Genomic DNA, 17,102 nt, shown 5'->3' with positions numbered 1-17,102 from the left:
AGAGAAACGTGCCAACGTTTTGATCAAACATTTTCTAACTCCCAGCACAACAGATTTGAAATCCCAGCCCCGGGTGAATAAGGGGTTTGGAAACATCCCCCTTTGCACAAAACACAGGACCTGAAGGCAAAAATAAAAGGTGCTTCTGAGCTTCTATTCCTCCCCTCTTCAGTCTCCATTCAGCAGAGATGACACATTCCAGAATAAATGTTTCACCCTCCTGTGCTCACCCTTCAAGGGATTATTGTTTTTTCTTAAATAACACCAAGTTTAAGAAAACATGACTTAGAGAACTGTAAAGAGACTCCACAGGTAGCTTTGGAAACATAATAAGTGGCAATTACTGCTGAAAGCTCTCTAGTAGGACAGGAGGTCTCCTTCCTTTGATGTTTGACAGAAAGGAGAAGGTTCCTGTTGCTGGGGGTGTTTTGCAGGGAGAAAAAGGCTGTAGAAGCTCCCTCTGCATCTCAAGCAGAGAGGGGTTACTGGTGGAGCAGCAGTGCTCCTGGAGCTCTCCCTTTGCTGGGAACATAGGCAGGACACAAGGGATGTTCACCAACACCACCAGAGCAGATGTGGTCCCCACAGAACCAAGAATTATTATCCTAATCCAGGATATTATAACTGGTCCAGTCCCTCCAGTTTTTCTCCTCCTGAAATTCTGAGCCAGGTGCAGCAACACTGGGTTTTTTTCACAGATTAAGTCCTTTAATAATCGCCTTCTCACAGGGCAGAATGCAGCAGAGAAGGCAAAAAAAAAATGAAAGCCAACCATGTCCTGGGCTGCATCAGAACTGTGGCCAGCAGGGCCAGGAAGGGGATTGTTCCCTCTGCTCCACTCTGCTGAGACCCCCCTGCAGGGCTGGGAACAGCTCTGGGGTCCCCAACACAAGGACGTGGAGCTGTTGGAGAGCCCAGAGGAGGTCCCGGACATGATGGGAGGGCTGGAGCAGCTCTGCTCTGGAGACAGGCTGGGAGAGTTGGGGTGTTCAGCCTGGAGAAGAGAAGGCTCCAGGGAGACCTGAGAGCACCTTCCAGTGCCTGAAGGGGCTCCAGGAAAGCTGGGGAGGGGCTTGGGACAAGGGCAGGGAGGGATGGGAGCAGGGGGAAGGGTTTCCAGCTGGCAGAGGGAGCTGGAGATGAGATGTGAGGGAGAAATTCTGGGCTGTGAGGGTGGGGAGAGCCTGGCCCAGGTTGCCCAGGGAAGCTGTGGCTGCCCCATCCCTGGCAGTGTTGAAGGGCAGGTTGGATGGGGCTTGGAGCAGACTGGGCTGGTGGGAGGTGTCCCTGCCCATGCAGGGGGGTTGGGACTGGATGATCTTTACGACCCCATCCCACCCAAACCAGTCTGGGATTCTACGTTTCTATCTACCCACAGCAACACCTGGAGGCCACCATCAATCTCTGCTACCACATCCCTGTGTGGAGATGGCAGAAGAAATATTGAAGGTGGTTTCCTTCTTTCCTGGATTTAACCCCAGGATAACATCAGTTTGCTTTATCTGGACTCTCAGTCTCTCTTGCCTCCAGAAGTCTACAGGTCACACTAACCAGGTTGGGCTAACACATGTCCCAGGAGCCACAAGAAGGAAGAATCAGTTTTACTCACCTCATTTTCTTCTTCTCTATTGCAATCCAGCCGAGAAAACATGCAAAAGAAAAGAAAGACCAAGTGTGAACAGCAGGCAAGAACAAGAAACCTAAGGGTTGATCTCTAGTGCTGCAAAGGGACAGAGCTGGGGACACAGGGTGAGGGTAACACTAACCGCACAAGCAGACCTGCTGCCTCAGATGTCCCTACCAACAGCTCCCAGTGGCCAAACAGACACACCAGCCACCTCTGAAGGGGAGCACAGAATCGTTTGGGAGCCAAATAATCACAGCACCCAAAATTCAGCAAGGACCTTGACAGAGCAAACCTGTTTGGAGCGAGCTGCTGGCTTCCCCTTGTCTTCCGAGGGTCTGCAACCCACCAGAGCCTCCTTTCAACACACACTGCAGAGGCAATGAGCTACAAACACCCTGAACATGAGAAGCAGGAAGCTGAATGTGGTTTTCTTTCCATGTTATTTCCCTTAGAGCCCAGAAGCAGTGGAAATACCTGCCTCTCTCATCACCAGGAATCAAAGATACTTAAGACCACCTTCTTGCTGGAGGACTTGCTGTGGATCCTGGTCCCAGCTATTTACCATGATGCTTAAGAGTTAATTAATGAGCTTTAGCAGCTGGCTGCACAACAATGAACTAGTTGGGAGCATCACCTTGATCCCAACCCAACCTGCCAAAGGGAAAACCCAACTTTTCCTCACTTCCCTAAGCTCTTCATTCCAACACCACAAGCAAAGCAGCTTCTCCTGGAAGGAAGAAGGACCAAGAACACGACGACTCTTCTTGCTCTGCCCAATAACTGGGAAAGTTTCAGCAAGTTTCTCAGCCCCAAAAGGGTAACTACAAAAGCAGATGGCAGAAGTTTCAGCATTTGCAGATCTGTCTTAACCAAGATGTCAACCTTATCTCTTATTTCCTCTACTGGAAGGCCCAAAGCACTCTAACCTGTTTGCATGCTGGCAACCTTTTCCACAACCACCTTACAGACACAGGGGATGTTTTCAGCTGGACTCTTCTTAAATTTAATCAGCTTTTGAGCCATAATTCACAGAATCACAGAATGGTGGGGGGGTTGGAAGGGACCTCTGGAGATCGTAAGAGTCCAACCCCTCTACCAAAGCAGGACCAAGAGAATCAAAGGCAGGTCACACCTTCAGCGCTGTCATGGTGATATGGCAAAAGATTTCTTGCAGAAAAGGCTGACAGATTTCCTTTGGAATGTCAGCTCATCCACAAGTACCAGCTCCTGGAAAGGAAAGCCAAAGCTCTTGGTTTCTACCCAACCCAGGCTGGGACCTGTTGAGGTGACGGTGCCACAACAACCACCAATTCCCCCATTTCAACCATCATCAATGGAGAACGAGGAGCAACCTGCTGGAAAGACCAGCAGCAATACAGTCCTGCCTCTAATGAAGGCTGGAGTCCAACTGATAAAGCTCATTAAAAAGCTCTAAATCACCCTCAGAGCAGCCACAACTGGCTTTGCTTTCACTGCAGAAACATGAGCCCTGAGTTCAAGCGAGCTGTGGAGGGCACGTCCCTGATTTAGTGGGGTGAAGCAAGCCATGAATTAACAATACTGGTGGCACAGAGGAGGCCAGGAGCCCCCCCAAGAACAAACTGGACACAAATTAGTGCCTGAAAATGAGGTTTTGTCTTTAGAACCACAGAAACTGGGAGTTTTAAGACTTCCAGGACACAGATATTATTGACAGTCACACATTTTGAGTGCTCAACACACGTGGTGAGGGCAGCACTGAGGTCTAGTGAAGCCAAGAGCTACCCAAGGACACTGGATTTGCTGACCTTCAGGGTCTTTTCCAACCTAAATGACTCCATGAAGGCCTTCAAGACATCCCTAACCAGACGTGGTGTGATACAGCACAGAGACAACCAACAGATGAAAGCTGCTGGTCCTAAAGTAAAAAAAAGAAGGAACTGTCTCTTTATAAAAAACATATTATTGAACAGATATTCTAGAGAAACAACATATTTATATAGAACATAGATTTAAGTAGCTGCATATTGAAGGACAGGGAATGAAGTTTAATATTTAAAATTAACATCCAGCTGTAAGAATAAAGTTCCTGATTCCTCTGAACAAGCCAGTTTTGCTGTTGCTGTTGCATCAAACCAGCAGAGCTCAGCTGCTGGCAAGCACACAAAGCAGAGGTCTCCAAAATCCAAAAGCTAAGAATAAAACTTTCCCTTCCAAGCAGATATGCCCACAAAACAGCAGGAACTGCAGCACAACCCGGGCCAGCTCCAAGCCTGCAGCCTCAGCTAGCTGAGATCTTCCAAAAGCCAGAGGAAATCAGGTTAGAAAGGAGAAAATCAGCTGCGTTAGGAAAGGGATCATCTTGCTGCTCTGAAGGTGGTGAGAACTGCCTGCCCTTGGGGGGGAGGTCGCTACATTTGGAGCAGCTTAGAGAGTGGCAAGTGAGAAATCATTAAATATTAAAAGATAGAAGGAACCAAACAGACCTGGCATCAATTTAACTGGTTGCTTAAAATAACAGCTGTAAGGATGAAGCAGATGTGACATTACTGGTAATTTATCTTGTTTAGTCCTAGGTGCCTGTGTGAACAATTTAATTTCTACTGGACTGAGAAGTAATTCTTCTCAGGGAGGATCCCCTCACTGTCCTGGTGTTACCTGCTGAATTGCCCCTCCATCCCCAGCTAATGAAGCAGAAAAGTCATCCCACCTCCCTAGATTAACCTTAATTCAGGAGGTATCTGGCTTGGGTTATGGATCCCATTTCAACAACAGCCTCTTCCTTCACCCCAGATAAAAAAAAAAAAAAAGAGAAGTGCATATACATAAAAATAGATTTCCAAAGTGAGTGAAGGTGTTGCTGTTCACTCAGAAACCTACTGCCAAGATCCCTCCCACACTGGGTTTGAAGTTACATAAAATCCCCCTGATCCCAGCCTGGGGAAGGAGCTGCCATGCAGGAGAGCACAGGAGCACACCAGAGCTGGGGATCCATCCAGATACACAATAATCCCGAGGTTTTCCAGCAGGTTTCCAGCCCCAGAGGTTTAGAGCAAACCCTTCTTCCTCCTCCCCCCTTACTACCTGCAGGTACAGAAAAGGAGGATTGTTATTAAAATGAGCACTGAAATCAAGCATTTAGTGGCTCAGTTCTGTGAGTGGCAAGGGAAAGGGCTTCTGGAAACCCCAAATAAACGTTAAACCAAAACAAACAAGCAGGTAAAAACCTCTAAAAAAAATACAGTAAGACAACAGTGACCAAAAAAAAAAACAAAAAAAAAAACCTCCAAACAAAAACCAAACCCAGGGAACTGTAGCATTTTATACTTCTCTCCAGCAGCCCTAGAGATCAGTATTTTTAAAAATAAAGTCAGTCTGTCCTTCAAGCAAAATGTAAAAGAACAATTTTGCCAGTCAGATCTGATGAACTAATGATCACCAGCCAGGAAGGGGCAGATGTCTCTGCCCACACCCTGCAACAAGAAAATCCCAAATCCTCACACTGTAGAGGAGTTTGTGTTGGAGAAAAGGGGTTTTTTTTAAGGCTAGGAACCCACATTTCTACCAAAATTCTTGCTATCAATTGGTCAATGGCCTCATGTAGGATTATTTTTCCATGGTTTTATTCCCTCAGTTTTCCTGCTCACAGAAAGGCCCCCGGTTTGTGGCTGGTATCATTCAGGTAGAATTTTAATTCTGAGGTTCAGCAGCCCCAGCATTTCTTTAGGTGTTTAAACAGCTTTGCCAGGAATGAGACTCCTGTCATGTAACCCACACTGTCACCTCAACTACAGGCAGGCTTTGTTATGCTAAAACCAGCAACCAAACCAAAAGCCTTCAGGCTCCTGAAGTCTACATGAGAAACGCTGGTTTGCACTGAGACAAAACCTGAGCAGCTTCACTAAGGTGCCTTTTGGTTTGGGTCGTTTTTAATTCATTTTCTTTTTTAAGAGAGCAAAATCTGGAAGCTTAAAGCTCTTTTTATCTCCATACCTGCAAGATTAACAACTCTGCAAGTCCACAAAGCCCCATCCAGCCCCAGGGGTGCTCAGCACCTTTAAACTGCTGATGGGGCAGCCATTAGCATAGGTCCATCTGAAAGCCAACCTGCCTCGGTGATCACCTTCTCCTGAAGAAAAGGAAACAAAAAGCAAACCCCTCAGCACTCAGCCGGTGGAAATCCCAACTTCCTGAGTTGTTTTCCTTAGGTGAGATCAGCCTGAAACACCCTGCCAGGTTGGGGATGCAGATGGGCTTCCAGAGCTGCTGAGGGAGCCACCACCACCTTCATCCACAACGCAAAGCAAACCAGGAGGAAATACCAAGGCCTTGGGGTGGAAATGGGCAGTTCCTGCAAGATCCTAAGGCCAAAAAAGAAATATTGAGGCAGATTTCACCCACGGAGGGCTGGAGATGATGCAGATGTCCCCTCATTTAGCTCCTGCCACCCTCAAAACCAAGCAATTCCAGAAAACACTTGAAGGTCTGAAGTGCTAATGCCCACTGGATTTATTAAGAGGTTAGAGATAAAAAAAAAACAGGGCAAATGTCCCTACAATTCACTGAAACACTAAACTGCTGTGAAATCTTTTGCACAGGAGCCCTGTGCCCAAATGTGTGTCCCTGCTCCCAAAAATCCTGCACCACCACCTGATAATGTACAACCAGAACAACAAAAAAGCAGGGAAGTTAATAGACAATCCTCCTTCCCCCAAAAAGGCCAGGGAGAGAGGAAAGGGTAAAACACAACCAGGAGAGGGGGGGGAAATAAATCACCAACAGTATCAAACATCTTATTTAAACAGAAGCTTGAAATGAAGCCAAGCCCTCCAGAAAATGAGGTCAAGGTAGCAGTGAGCATGGACCTGTCCCTGCTGCCCCATCCCCTGCTTCCCTGGATCCACATTTCCTGCTTTAAACAACATTTTCTCTGGGTTTGGAGTTGTTAGTTAGGAGCTGGGGAAGGAAGAGACACCATTTCTCCTTGTGCACAAGTATGAAAGAACAGAGAGGCCGAGAAAAGCAGCAGCTGAATATACTGGAAAGAAAGATTTCTTCTTTTATTTATAAAAATGGTGAGGGCTGAGTGACACCCTGCACAGTCTGGGCCACAAGGAGGTTTCTTTTTTAATATAATTATGGGTTACTGGTGTCTGGAGTCACCTGTACTCATGGGGAAATGCTCCCTCCTGGAATTAACTTTATAAATCAAGACCAAGCCTGGACAGGAGCCATTTCAACAGCAGGAATGAAAGAGATTAATAAACTCAACTGCTGTAGCCACCACTTCAGGCCAGCCTGGGGTCCTGCTTCTCATCAGGCTGGAGAAGAGCCACCAAGAAGGGATCTGGGAGACATTACAACACAATACTGAAAACTCAGAGAGCTGTAACATTTGTACTATGAGCATTTACACACCGATCTCTGCAGCTGGGGAAAAGACAGGCTTAAAATAAAATAAACGGCATGAGCTGAAAGCTGCTCTCTGCCAGCTGGCAGAGCTGGAGAAGGGACTTCTGCCCGAGGTAGGAATTCAACTCTGGGGCCCAGGAGTCCCTGCAGACCCTTCCTGGGGCAGATCCACCCAACACCGACCAAATCCTAAAGAGAAATGGAAGAAATAAAGGAGGAAAGGGTGATTTTTGGAAATAATGTGCTTTGGCTGCTGCTCCACTTGCAGAGGAAAGTGAGTCAGGGAAAAGAGACACTGACTGGAGCATGTGAAAAGCCACAGGCTGAGGTCTAGGGTGGCTTGTTTTGGCCAAAGCTTCATTTACTAATTATTTTGTTATCTCTGTGTTAATACCAGAGTTTTACAGAAGCTAGGGTCTCCTGCTTCGGGAAGAAGACATAGTTAAGAAGAAAATCCACCCAGTGATCTCCAGTCTTCTGCTCCAGTAAAAGCATAGTGGGACCCTGCTCCTTCCCTAAAACTGCCCTGGAATTCCCAACCTCACCACCACGCTCCCACCCTCCCCTTCCTGCTCAGTGCCAGGGCCCTTCTAAAGAAATGACATTTTTAAATTGTGACAGAAATCATCACAAGCAATTCTGTTCCCATGGCAGCCAAGGAAGGGCTTTACTGAAAGAGAACAGTGGGAAAGGATGAGGATGGACAGAGGGTATGGAAGGATGGACAGAGGGTATGGAAGGATGGACAGAGGGTATGGAAGGATGGACAGGAATACTGGGAGAGCAACGGTGCCAAAAAAGAGAGGGCACAAACTCACAGCTTAACTCCAAACTTCTGCCTCAGTGTCGTGGGAGCATCAGTCCCTGGGAAGGTTCCTCCTCCAGGAGCAAGGAAGGAAAGATTTCAGCAGCAGCTTTTAAGAGTTTGTGTCCTCCCCTCAAGAAAATTTCAATGGGGATACTTGCCAGGTCATTCCTGCCTCCAAAATCACCTCCTTTCGACTGGTCAGGCACAAACAGCAACTGAGGGAAACGTTTCACACCCACGAGGTACTTTGAAAAGGCGTTTTTTTCTCTTTGATGCAATTAACCCCTAAACCGGGTGCCCAGCCCTGAGCTCCACCCAGGGCTGCGGGTGCCCCTGGGGAAGGATCAGGCTGGATCTAACCCAACCACAGCTGATCACCTGGGGCTTATCACCTCCAGCAGGAAAGGAGGGGAAGATGTGGGATGGTGTGAGGTACCACCCACAAAGAAACTCCCCCCAACACATTCCAAAGCCCCAGGGCAGCTTGACAAAGCAGAGCCCGCTGCAAGCAAGGGCATCATTTCACTGATCAGCCTCACAACCTCACAGAACAACTCCTAACAACTCCAACTCCTAACAACTCCGAAATTAAAAATCTCCTTCCTCTGCCCAAGATTAGCTCCGGATCAGCTCCTTGCTCTGCACCAGCCCGTGTGCAATCTACCAAATCACTCATTCCTAACTTTTTTAATCTGCAACCCCCCACACCCCCCAGTCCCACCTCTATTTATCTCCAGGCTCTCCATCCACGGATACTTTCAAACCGCCACGAGGCACCACTATGATACAACCAAGCAACCAGACCTTGCTCCTCCCAGCACAAAAGCACCTCTAGGATTTGCCAAGCCTCCCCCCTCCCCCCCCAAGCAGATCCTCATCCCACGGAAGCAAACAAAGTTCAGCCTGAGCTGAACTGAACTGCTCGATTTAAGGTAAAAGACGATTAAGAAAGGAAAATCATTTCAGTGTTCAAATCCTGCAGGAAAGCGAGGGGCTGCAGCCCCTCCCAGGAAACGCAAGGCTCAAGTTATCCCAACTGCATTTCTCCAGGGGAAGGTGAGGAGCCTGGAAGGATGGTGATTTTTTTTTTTGTTTAAATAATTAGAAATATCTAAGGTGACTTACACTCAAGCGACAGCACAGGGCTTCACTCCTGGCAGGTAAGTAAGCAGCTCATGGGTCCAGTATCTCCAGGACATGAAGAGACTTGGAGGCTCCATCTGACCTGGGTAATAAGGTCTGTCTGCTCAGAAGGGGGATAAACCACCCCCGGGAGCAGAAAGGCAAAGCCCCTCCCTCGGAGGGCAGGGACAAGGCGGGGAGGGACTTGGTCCCAAGGACCGAGGGACATCACATCTTCTGGGGGGGGGGGGGGGGGGGGGGGGCGTGCTTCCTGCCCTCTGCACTTCTGGACTGGGTAAAACCAGGGGGGGTTCTACCCCTCCGGCTCCTGAAGCCGTCAGCAGGGACAGACCTTCAGCAGGGATCACCATGGGAGAGGAAATTCCAACTCCTGACCCGAGCTTCTCGAGGCACCACCAAAGCTGCATGGCCAGGACACCCCCTGGCACTGCCAGGGCAGCTCTGTCTCCTGAAACACCTCGGAGATCAGGATTAAAACCAGGTGGTTTAAACTCCTCTCAATATACCCACAAACGAATGAGATTTAGGATCGTGTCACCAGATCCAAGAGGAAGAGGTGGAGGGGAGGCTGTCACCTCCCCACCTGAAACCCACCTGGAGCCACTGCAAGGAGAAGATGACACTGGAGAGGGAAAACTGGGAATCATTAAGATGAGAGGACAACCTGGAGGCCTCTTTTGAAAAACCCAGGGACTTCTCCATCTCTTTTCCAAGAGATCACCTGCCTCAGAGAGCTGAGTGGATGGATTTCAAGTGTGGAGTGTGTCATTATCCCTGCACGTGTCCGGGCGACCAAAGGAACTCACATGGAATGATCTGGTACCCAAAACACCTTGCCTGGGTAGCCCAGAGCTGCCCAGTTCCCTCCGTTTTGAGGAATCCAACTGCTCCACCACACCTATCCCCAGGCCACAACTGCCCTGCTCCTTCTTCCCACGCCACTCCATCCTTAGTCACTCCAGCACAGGGAAGCACCACCCACCTACACACCTGAACTGGTGAAAACTACAGGAAAAAAGGGTTCCCAGCACACTCACACCCAGCCAGCTGCTGGAAAAATGCAGCTTTCCAATAAAGAGGCATCTGAGTTGGTGGAAACCACCTGGATCTCAACTGCTTGAAGCCAAAATACGGCCCCATTTGGGTTTTTTCCTCCTTTTCTTAAGTTTCCTCTGAAGCTCAAGATCAGCTCCATGCCACGTTCCTGGACCACAAGAAGATGGAACAGGAGGAATGACAGAGCAGAGAGTGGAATCTCCACAAGAATCCAGGGCAGAAGCACCAGCCAAGAGGTCCTCCTCCCTTCAAAACCCAACAATGACAAGAAGACACAAATTTTGGGACCAAAAGCCAGGGAAAAGACGACTTCTCCAAGAGCAAAGCTACAAACCTCAGGCTTTGTTTTTAAGAGACTTGGGGAATGGGACCAAAACCACGGTGTGGATGGAGCAGGGAAGAGGCAGGAGAAGAGCAGAAGGGTCAGCACCACACGACATCCACACCTCCTGCCTGGACATGCCCAACCTGGAGATCAACAACATCCTTTCATTTGGCTCTGCTGCAAGGAACCAGCTTCACAAAGTTCAGGTCCAGCTGGGAATTCTCCTAAGATGGCACCAAAACTAATAAAGCCAAGAGAGAAATTTGGCTGGTAACTCCCAGGCCAGCCCAGCCAGCAGGTGAAGGTCTTCTCCTGCACCCAAGACAAACTTGGACCAAAAAAAAACAAAGCAGCAAACAGAATCCAGATGCCTCCAGGAAGCAAAACATGATCAAGTCCCAAAGGGACAGGAACACCAAACACCCCGTGAGTCTCCAGAGCTGCAACACATGTTAAAAAACCTCATTGCAGGAGCTACAACCAAAAACCTGCAGTTTCAGATTGTTTGGATCCGATCAAGTTAACCTGGTCTGGTGGAAGGTGTCCCTGCTCACGTAGGGTGGTTGGATCTAGATGATTTTGAAGGTCCCTTCCAACCCAAACCAGTCTGGGATTCCATGATTCTATGAACAAAATCACTGGGGTGTTGAAATGTGTTCGACTCAAACCCTGACCCCACCAAACCACAAGCACCACCAAGCCCACCAGTGGCACCATCCTGAGGAGAGGCAGGAAGACCCATCTTCCCCCAAAATGGGGTTGGATTTAAGCTGGGGAGGTCAACCTGCAGAAGATAAATGTCTTTCAACCGTAGGATGTGCAAGGGAACCTGCTGCAGCACCTCTGGTTTCCACCACAACGTGTGGGCACAAGCTGAATGACTCCTTGGGATTCTCCACCCAATCCACCTTGCCCCAGGCAATGACCCCACCAGCATGTCTCTTGCTTGGGAGGTTCCTCCACCCTCCATGCACAGCAGGGATGATGCTGGTGTCTTCTCCAAGGGAGTGCTCACTCATCCCAGGTCAGGCTGGACCAGCTGCACCACTACAGCTCCACCAACAGCATGAAGAGATGAAGATTCTTCTGCTCACAGCCACTGAAGCAAACATCCATCGAGTAGGTCCAGGTTGGCATTGGACAAGTCCATGGAGAAGCTGCAGACCTTGTGTGGAGCTTGGTGGTGGCTCTGAGCTCAGGAGGTCCCAGTCTGAGCAGCCAAAGAGGCAGGAGAAGCTGGTTGGGGCAGATGCTGAAGTTCTCAAGAACCTGACCTCTAGTTGTCAAGTGGGACGGACCAGGTGAAAACTGGATAGAGCTTCTCTGCTAGGAGCAAAACTCCTGGTAAACACCATCAGCACGTTTCCAAGTCACCTGCAGTCCAGCTCCTCAGCTCAAGATCCCACCTCCCACAGCCACCGTGGAGCTCCACCTCAGCAACAACAACGCCCCATTGTTGGTAGCGCTCAGGATCAGGTTGGGCAGGGCTTTGAGCAACCTCATCCAGGGGCAGACGTCGGTGCCCGTGATATTTAAAGGTCCCTTCCAACCCAAGCCATTCTGTGAATCATTCCCCTGAAAAAGCAGGCTGAGCCTGACAGTTTGCCAGGCTCCCCTCGCGCCGCCGGGCTCTGCCCAACGCTCTCCAAGCCCCCAACACCTGACTGCTCCAACACCACGAGCTACAAAACAACTCCTGCAAAACACAAAACCATGCGCACGCCTCCTCATCCCACCCCCCCAGCAGGTAAGAGACAGGGGGAAGAAGCCATCGAGTCTGGTGGCAGCAGCTGTCCCACAGCCATCACAGCTGGGATTTAACCACAGTCTCCACCACGGTTTGGAAATATCCACCCACCACGCGCCGTACGGGGCAGTTCTAGTATCACGATGTTCCAGAGGGGGGAAGGAGATGATGAACCACCAGGTATCTTTGCCTCTGAAGAAAACCATGGCTGACCTACCACAAACAGTCCTCTCCTCAAGCCAACAACAGCACGGGCACTGGAAGAGCACGTCCTAAGCAAGACACCCCATGAACGACGCGGCGAACGCGACAGGGACACGCAGCAAATCGCCCAAGGTTCCGGGGAAAAAAGGCTCCTAAAAACACCACAGCAGCTTCCTGAGACCCAACCAGAAACGCACACCCCAAGAAAACTCCCAAGCTGGACCAAAAAATGAGTATTTCTTTTATAAAAGGCTTAAGAGAAGCTGCCCTGACTTCTTGGCAGCGCTCAGGTTTGCGACGCTCAAGGTACGACCTGGATGCTTCTCATGACCACGCTTGGGTGTGACACTTGGGTTTGACACCGAGTTCCACCTCAGGACAGGATCCCTCACACTCTCCGTTAAAAAAAAAAAAAAAAAAAGTGAAATAACTAAACGAGGCTAAAACTTCCTGGACGGGTAATAAGGTGGTTTGAACCCAGAAGGTCCCAGAGGACGGGACCGTCACTCCCCGCCGGGGTCGAGCTCAGGTAGATCAGGTGCAGGGCTTGCTCCAGGTTCTCCCGCCCCAGGAGCCACGTCCAGCAAAAACACAGCCTGGATCCAAACCGAAATCCTCCCTCTCTCCCTCATTTTAGAAGGCTGGGACCCACAACCCACCTCCGGGCGGGCGCCGGCGGGAAACTGGCAGCAGCGTCGGCTGGGAAAGAGAACGGGAACGACGCAAAAACCAACCCCAAACAGGTTTGCTCTGCCGTCCTTGCTCGAAACACGCCATTTTTCGCTCTTTGCCTCCAACCCAGCCAGCGCCCGGGGGTGCTGCGGGCGGGCCGGCTGCCTCCTCCCACCCCGGGCAGCCACCGCACACGCCGAGTTTAGGAAGCACCCGAAAGAGCCGATGAGAAAACGAGGGGCTGGGAGGCGAGGAGGGGGAAGGATCCCCCCCCCCAGGGCTGCCAGCGGGGAGGGAGGGAAGGGCTGGCTCGGGAGAAGCGCTCGAGCCGGTGGCCCTGGCGTGATGTCCGAGGTGGGGGGGGGGGTCGGTGAAAATCCCCGCTGCAGAAGGAGCGGAGTCCAGCGGCCGTCGGGGCTGCTCTCCCCGCGCCCGGCCCGGCGCCTTCGTCCTGTCAGAAAAGGAGGGCAGGGCAGGGCAGGGGGGGCTGCTGCGGGGAGGAATAACGGCGGGGCTCGGCAACTCCTCCGCGGGCCAGGGGGAAAATAACAATAACAACCATCATCATCATCATCACCACGCAAAGAGGTGCAGAAACATGTCCCCGTCCCCCCCGTTCCCCCCCCCCCACACACACACACCGCCCCGGGGAGGCCCGGGACACGTCCGCGCTCAGCGCCCCGGCCTCCCCGCCGCGGTTCCCCGCCGGGCAAGGCCCCGGGCCCCGCTGCCCGGGGGCAGGCAGGGACTGCGGGCAGGGCAGGGACTGCGGGCAGGGCAGGGACTGCGGGCCCGGCAGCGCCAGCCGCTCCGCTCCCTTCCCGCCCCCCCCCCCCCCCCGCCCGGCCTCCCCCCGCCGGCGCCCGGCCGCGCCGCTCACGCAAGGCCGGGGATGTGCGGCCTACCCCTCCCTCCCTCCCGCCCGCCCGCCGCGCCCCGGGGGGAAGGAGGGAAGGGGCAGGGGGCAGCGGCTCCGGATTCCCCCCTCCCACCCCCAGCCCGGCTGCCGCTCCCGGCAGCTCCCCGTGGGGCGGGCGGCCCGCGGCGGGGCGGCTGGGCCGGGCCCCCGGCGAGGCCCCGGGCCGCGGCGCAGGGGAGCGGCGGGGCCGGGCCGCGCTTACTCCGGCGTGGGGTGCTCCGGGTCGTAGAAGTCCCCCATGGTCGGGCGGGCGCTGGTCGGGGGGGCAGGCGCGGCCCCTCGGGCGGGCAGGGCCGGGCCGGGCCGCGCCGCGGGGGAGGCCCCTCTCCGCCCTCCCAGCCCGGCGGGGGCTCCGCCGCCGCCTCCTCACATCCTCCGGCGGGCCCCGCGCTGCAGCGGCCACCGGCGGGGCCCCGCCATCCGCGCCCTGCCCTGCCCGGCCCTGCCCGGCCCGGCCCGGCCCTGCCCTGCCCTGCCCGCCGCCGAGTCCGCCCCGGCCGCCCGGCTCCTCCTCCCCGCCGCGCCGCCGCGGCCCGGCCCGCTCCCCCCGGCAGGCCTGCGGGAACGCACCGGGACCGCCGGCACCGCGCCGGGACCGCACCGGGACCGCACCGGGACCGCCGGGATCAGCGCCGGGACCGGCGGGATCACAGCAGGATCGCCAGGGCCACAGCAGAGGACGGGAGCACAGCGGGATGAACTGTGGGACCCCCAGGATCAGCCGGGGGATCACCCGGGGCACAGCAGGACGACACTGGGATCAGCACCGGGATCGCCACTGGGATCACCCGGGGCACAGCAGGATCTCACTGGGATCACTACTGGGATCACCCGGGACACAGCAGGATCACACTGGGATCAGCACTGGGATCGCCACTGGGATCGCCACTGGGATCACCACTGGGATCACCAGGGCCACAGCAGGATCACACTGGGATCACCACTGGGATCACCCGGGCCACAGCAGGATCTCACTGGGATCAGCACTGGGATCGCCAGGGCCACAGCAGGATGACACTGGGATCAGCACTGGGATCGCCAGGGCCACAGCAGGATCACACTGGGATCACCACTGGGATCACCCGGGCCACAGCAGGATCTCACTGGGATCACTACTGGGATCACCCGGGACACAGCAGGATGACACTGGGATCACCACTGGGATCACCACTGGGATCGCCAGGGCCACAGCAGGATCACACTGGGATCACCACTGGGATCACCTGGGCCACAGCAGGATGACACTGGGATCACCACTGGGATCACCAGGGCCACACTCTACACTGGGACCACACCAGGAACAGATGCGGGATCACCGAGACCTCCCTGGCATGACTGGGACCACACTGGGATCAGCCACGGGATCACCAAGTGCTTCCCAGGATCACTGGGACCACACTGGGATCAGCCACGGGATCACCAAGTCCTTCCCAGGATCACTGGGACCACACTGGGATCAGCCACGGGATCACCAAGATCTCCCCAGGGTCACTGGGACCACACCAGGATCTCACTGGGATCACCTCCAGGACCACCAGCACCCCGGATCACCCACGGCACACCAGGATCACCCCCAGGATCACTGGAACCACTGGGATCTGCTGTATCCTGAGGCACCTGCAGCCCAGGACATCAGCCCCCTCAGGATCACAGACACCCCCAGGATCACCTCCAGGACATCCCTGGGATCACAGCCTGGACATTGTCCCACTCCCAGGCCCCCTCCCCTGCTGTAAGGAGGACACTGAGGTCCCCAAGGCCACATTTGAGAAACCGCCAAAAACGGCTACAGGCTGTTCTTGTCCTTCCCAAACTTACTTTATTTCACCAACTTCCCAAACCCCAGGGACTGCTCCAGGGAGATGGTGCCAGAGCACCCCAGGATACCCACCTGCTTTTGGGGTGTGGTAGAACCTTCCTGCTCCCACAGGAGCCCCAAAACGACACTGGCAGCCTCCAAAACGGAGATGTTGGGCTTTGTTTGTTATTTTTCCCAAGTGAGGGACCACGGCACAGGCAGCAGCAGCACAGGGACCCGTGGGGACAGGGTGGGTGGCACCAGCACCCAGGTGGGCACCAAGGAGGGGTGGATGGAGGAGAAGGAGGCAGGGGGGCTGAGCTCAGTCCTCATGGAAACGTTTCCCTGGGGAATGCAGCCTGGTCTGAATTTCCAGCAGCTCCATCAGCCTTTGGAAACGGAGAATTCCAAAGAAAAGGTGATTTTGAGGCCGTTACCCAGAGCAGCCCTGGGGAGCACTTGGCCTTGAGGTGACACGAGTGACCTGCAAGGGATGAAACCAAACCCAACAGCTTGGATTCATTAATGCTCCCAGTTTCACATGTGAACAGGGACAGCACGTGGGAATCCTCTGACCTGGGATGCCTGAATTCAGGAATCCTGTGGCTGCTTTTAGCACTGGGAGGTGTCTGTTCCCTGTCCCATCACTCAGGGCCCAGCCAGTGTCACCTCATAAAGATCCAGCCAAGTACCAGCAAGTTTTCCAGTAACACCAGTGACTCCCCATTGGATTTTCCAGTGACCCCAGTGATTTTCCAGCAGGTTTTCCAATAATCCCACAGAGTTGCCAGGCTTTAGCATGAGTATTCCCGATGGCTGTGGAACATTTGAGGGCTTTCACTGCTCTTCTTCCAGCTCCCCAAATTATTATGAAGCTCATCTGCAGTGCAACCAGCAGGACCAGGGAGGGGATTGTCCCCTCTGCTCTGCTGAGACCCCCCTGCAGGGCTGGGAACAGCTCTGGGGTCCCCAACACAGGAAGGACATGGAGCTGCTGGAGAGAGGCCAGAGGAGGCCCCGGAGATGCTGGGAGGGCTGGAGCAGCTCTGCTCTGGAGCCAGGCTGGGAGAGCTGGGGTGTTCAGCCTGGAGAAGAGAAGGCTCCAGGGAGACCTTAGAGCACCTTCCAGTGCCTGAAGGGGCTCCAGGAAAGCTGGGGAGGGGCTTGGGACAAGGGCAGGGAGGGATGGGAGCAGGGGGAAGGGTTTCCAGCTGGCAGAGGGAGCTGGAGCTGAGATGTGAGGGAGAAATTCTGGGCTGTGAGGGTGGGGAGAGCCTGGCCCAGGTTGCCCAGGGAAGCTGTGGCTGCCCCATCCCTGGCAGTGTTGAAGGGCAGGTTGGATGGGGCTTGGAGCAGCCTGGGCTGCTGGGAGGTGTCCCTGCCCATGCAGGGGGGTTGGGACTGGATGGTCT

General features: G+C 53.6%; 1 protein-coding gene across 2 annotated transcripts in view; it reads right to left on the bottom strand.

The window, feature by feature from the left end:
• SETD2 (SET domain containing 2, histone lysine methyltransferase) overlaps positions 1-14,323 on the bottom strand; it is a 61,925-nt gene extending 47,602 nt beyond the window's left edge. The window contains exons 1-2 of one of the 2 annotated variants that reach the window (XR_007888657.1): positions 14,095-14,323; positions 1,610-1,625 (exon numbers count right to left, since the gene is read on the bottom strand). Coding sequence is in view for 1 of the 2 variants with exons in the window: in XM_051610992.1 (XP_051466952.1) it covers positions 1,610-1,625; positions 14,095-14,132 (54 nt within the window). In the remaining variant the exon portion in view is untranslated. The remainder of the gene's footprint in view (positions 1-1,609; positions 1,626-14,094) is intronic. The other variant, XM_051610992.1, reaches the window with a different exon arrangement.
• Between the last annotated feature and the right edge of the window lie 2,779 nt (positions 14,324-17,102).

This window comes from Apus apus, chromosome 2, assembly GCF_020740795.1.
Source record: "Apus apus isolate bApuApu2 chromosome 2, bApuApu2.pri.cur, whole genome shotgun sequence".
Taxonomy (NCBI): domain Eukaryota; kingdom Metazoa; phylum Chordata; class Aves; order Apodiformes; family Apodidae; genus Apus; species Apus apus.
The sequence above is the reverse complement of the archived record's forward strand: the minus strand, read 5'-3'. Positions and strand labels throughout refer to the sequence as shown.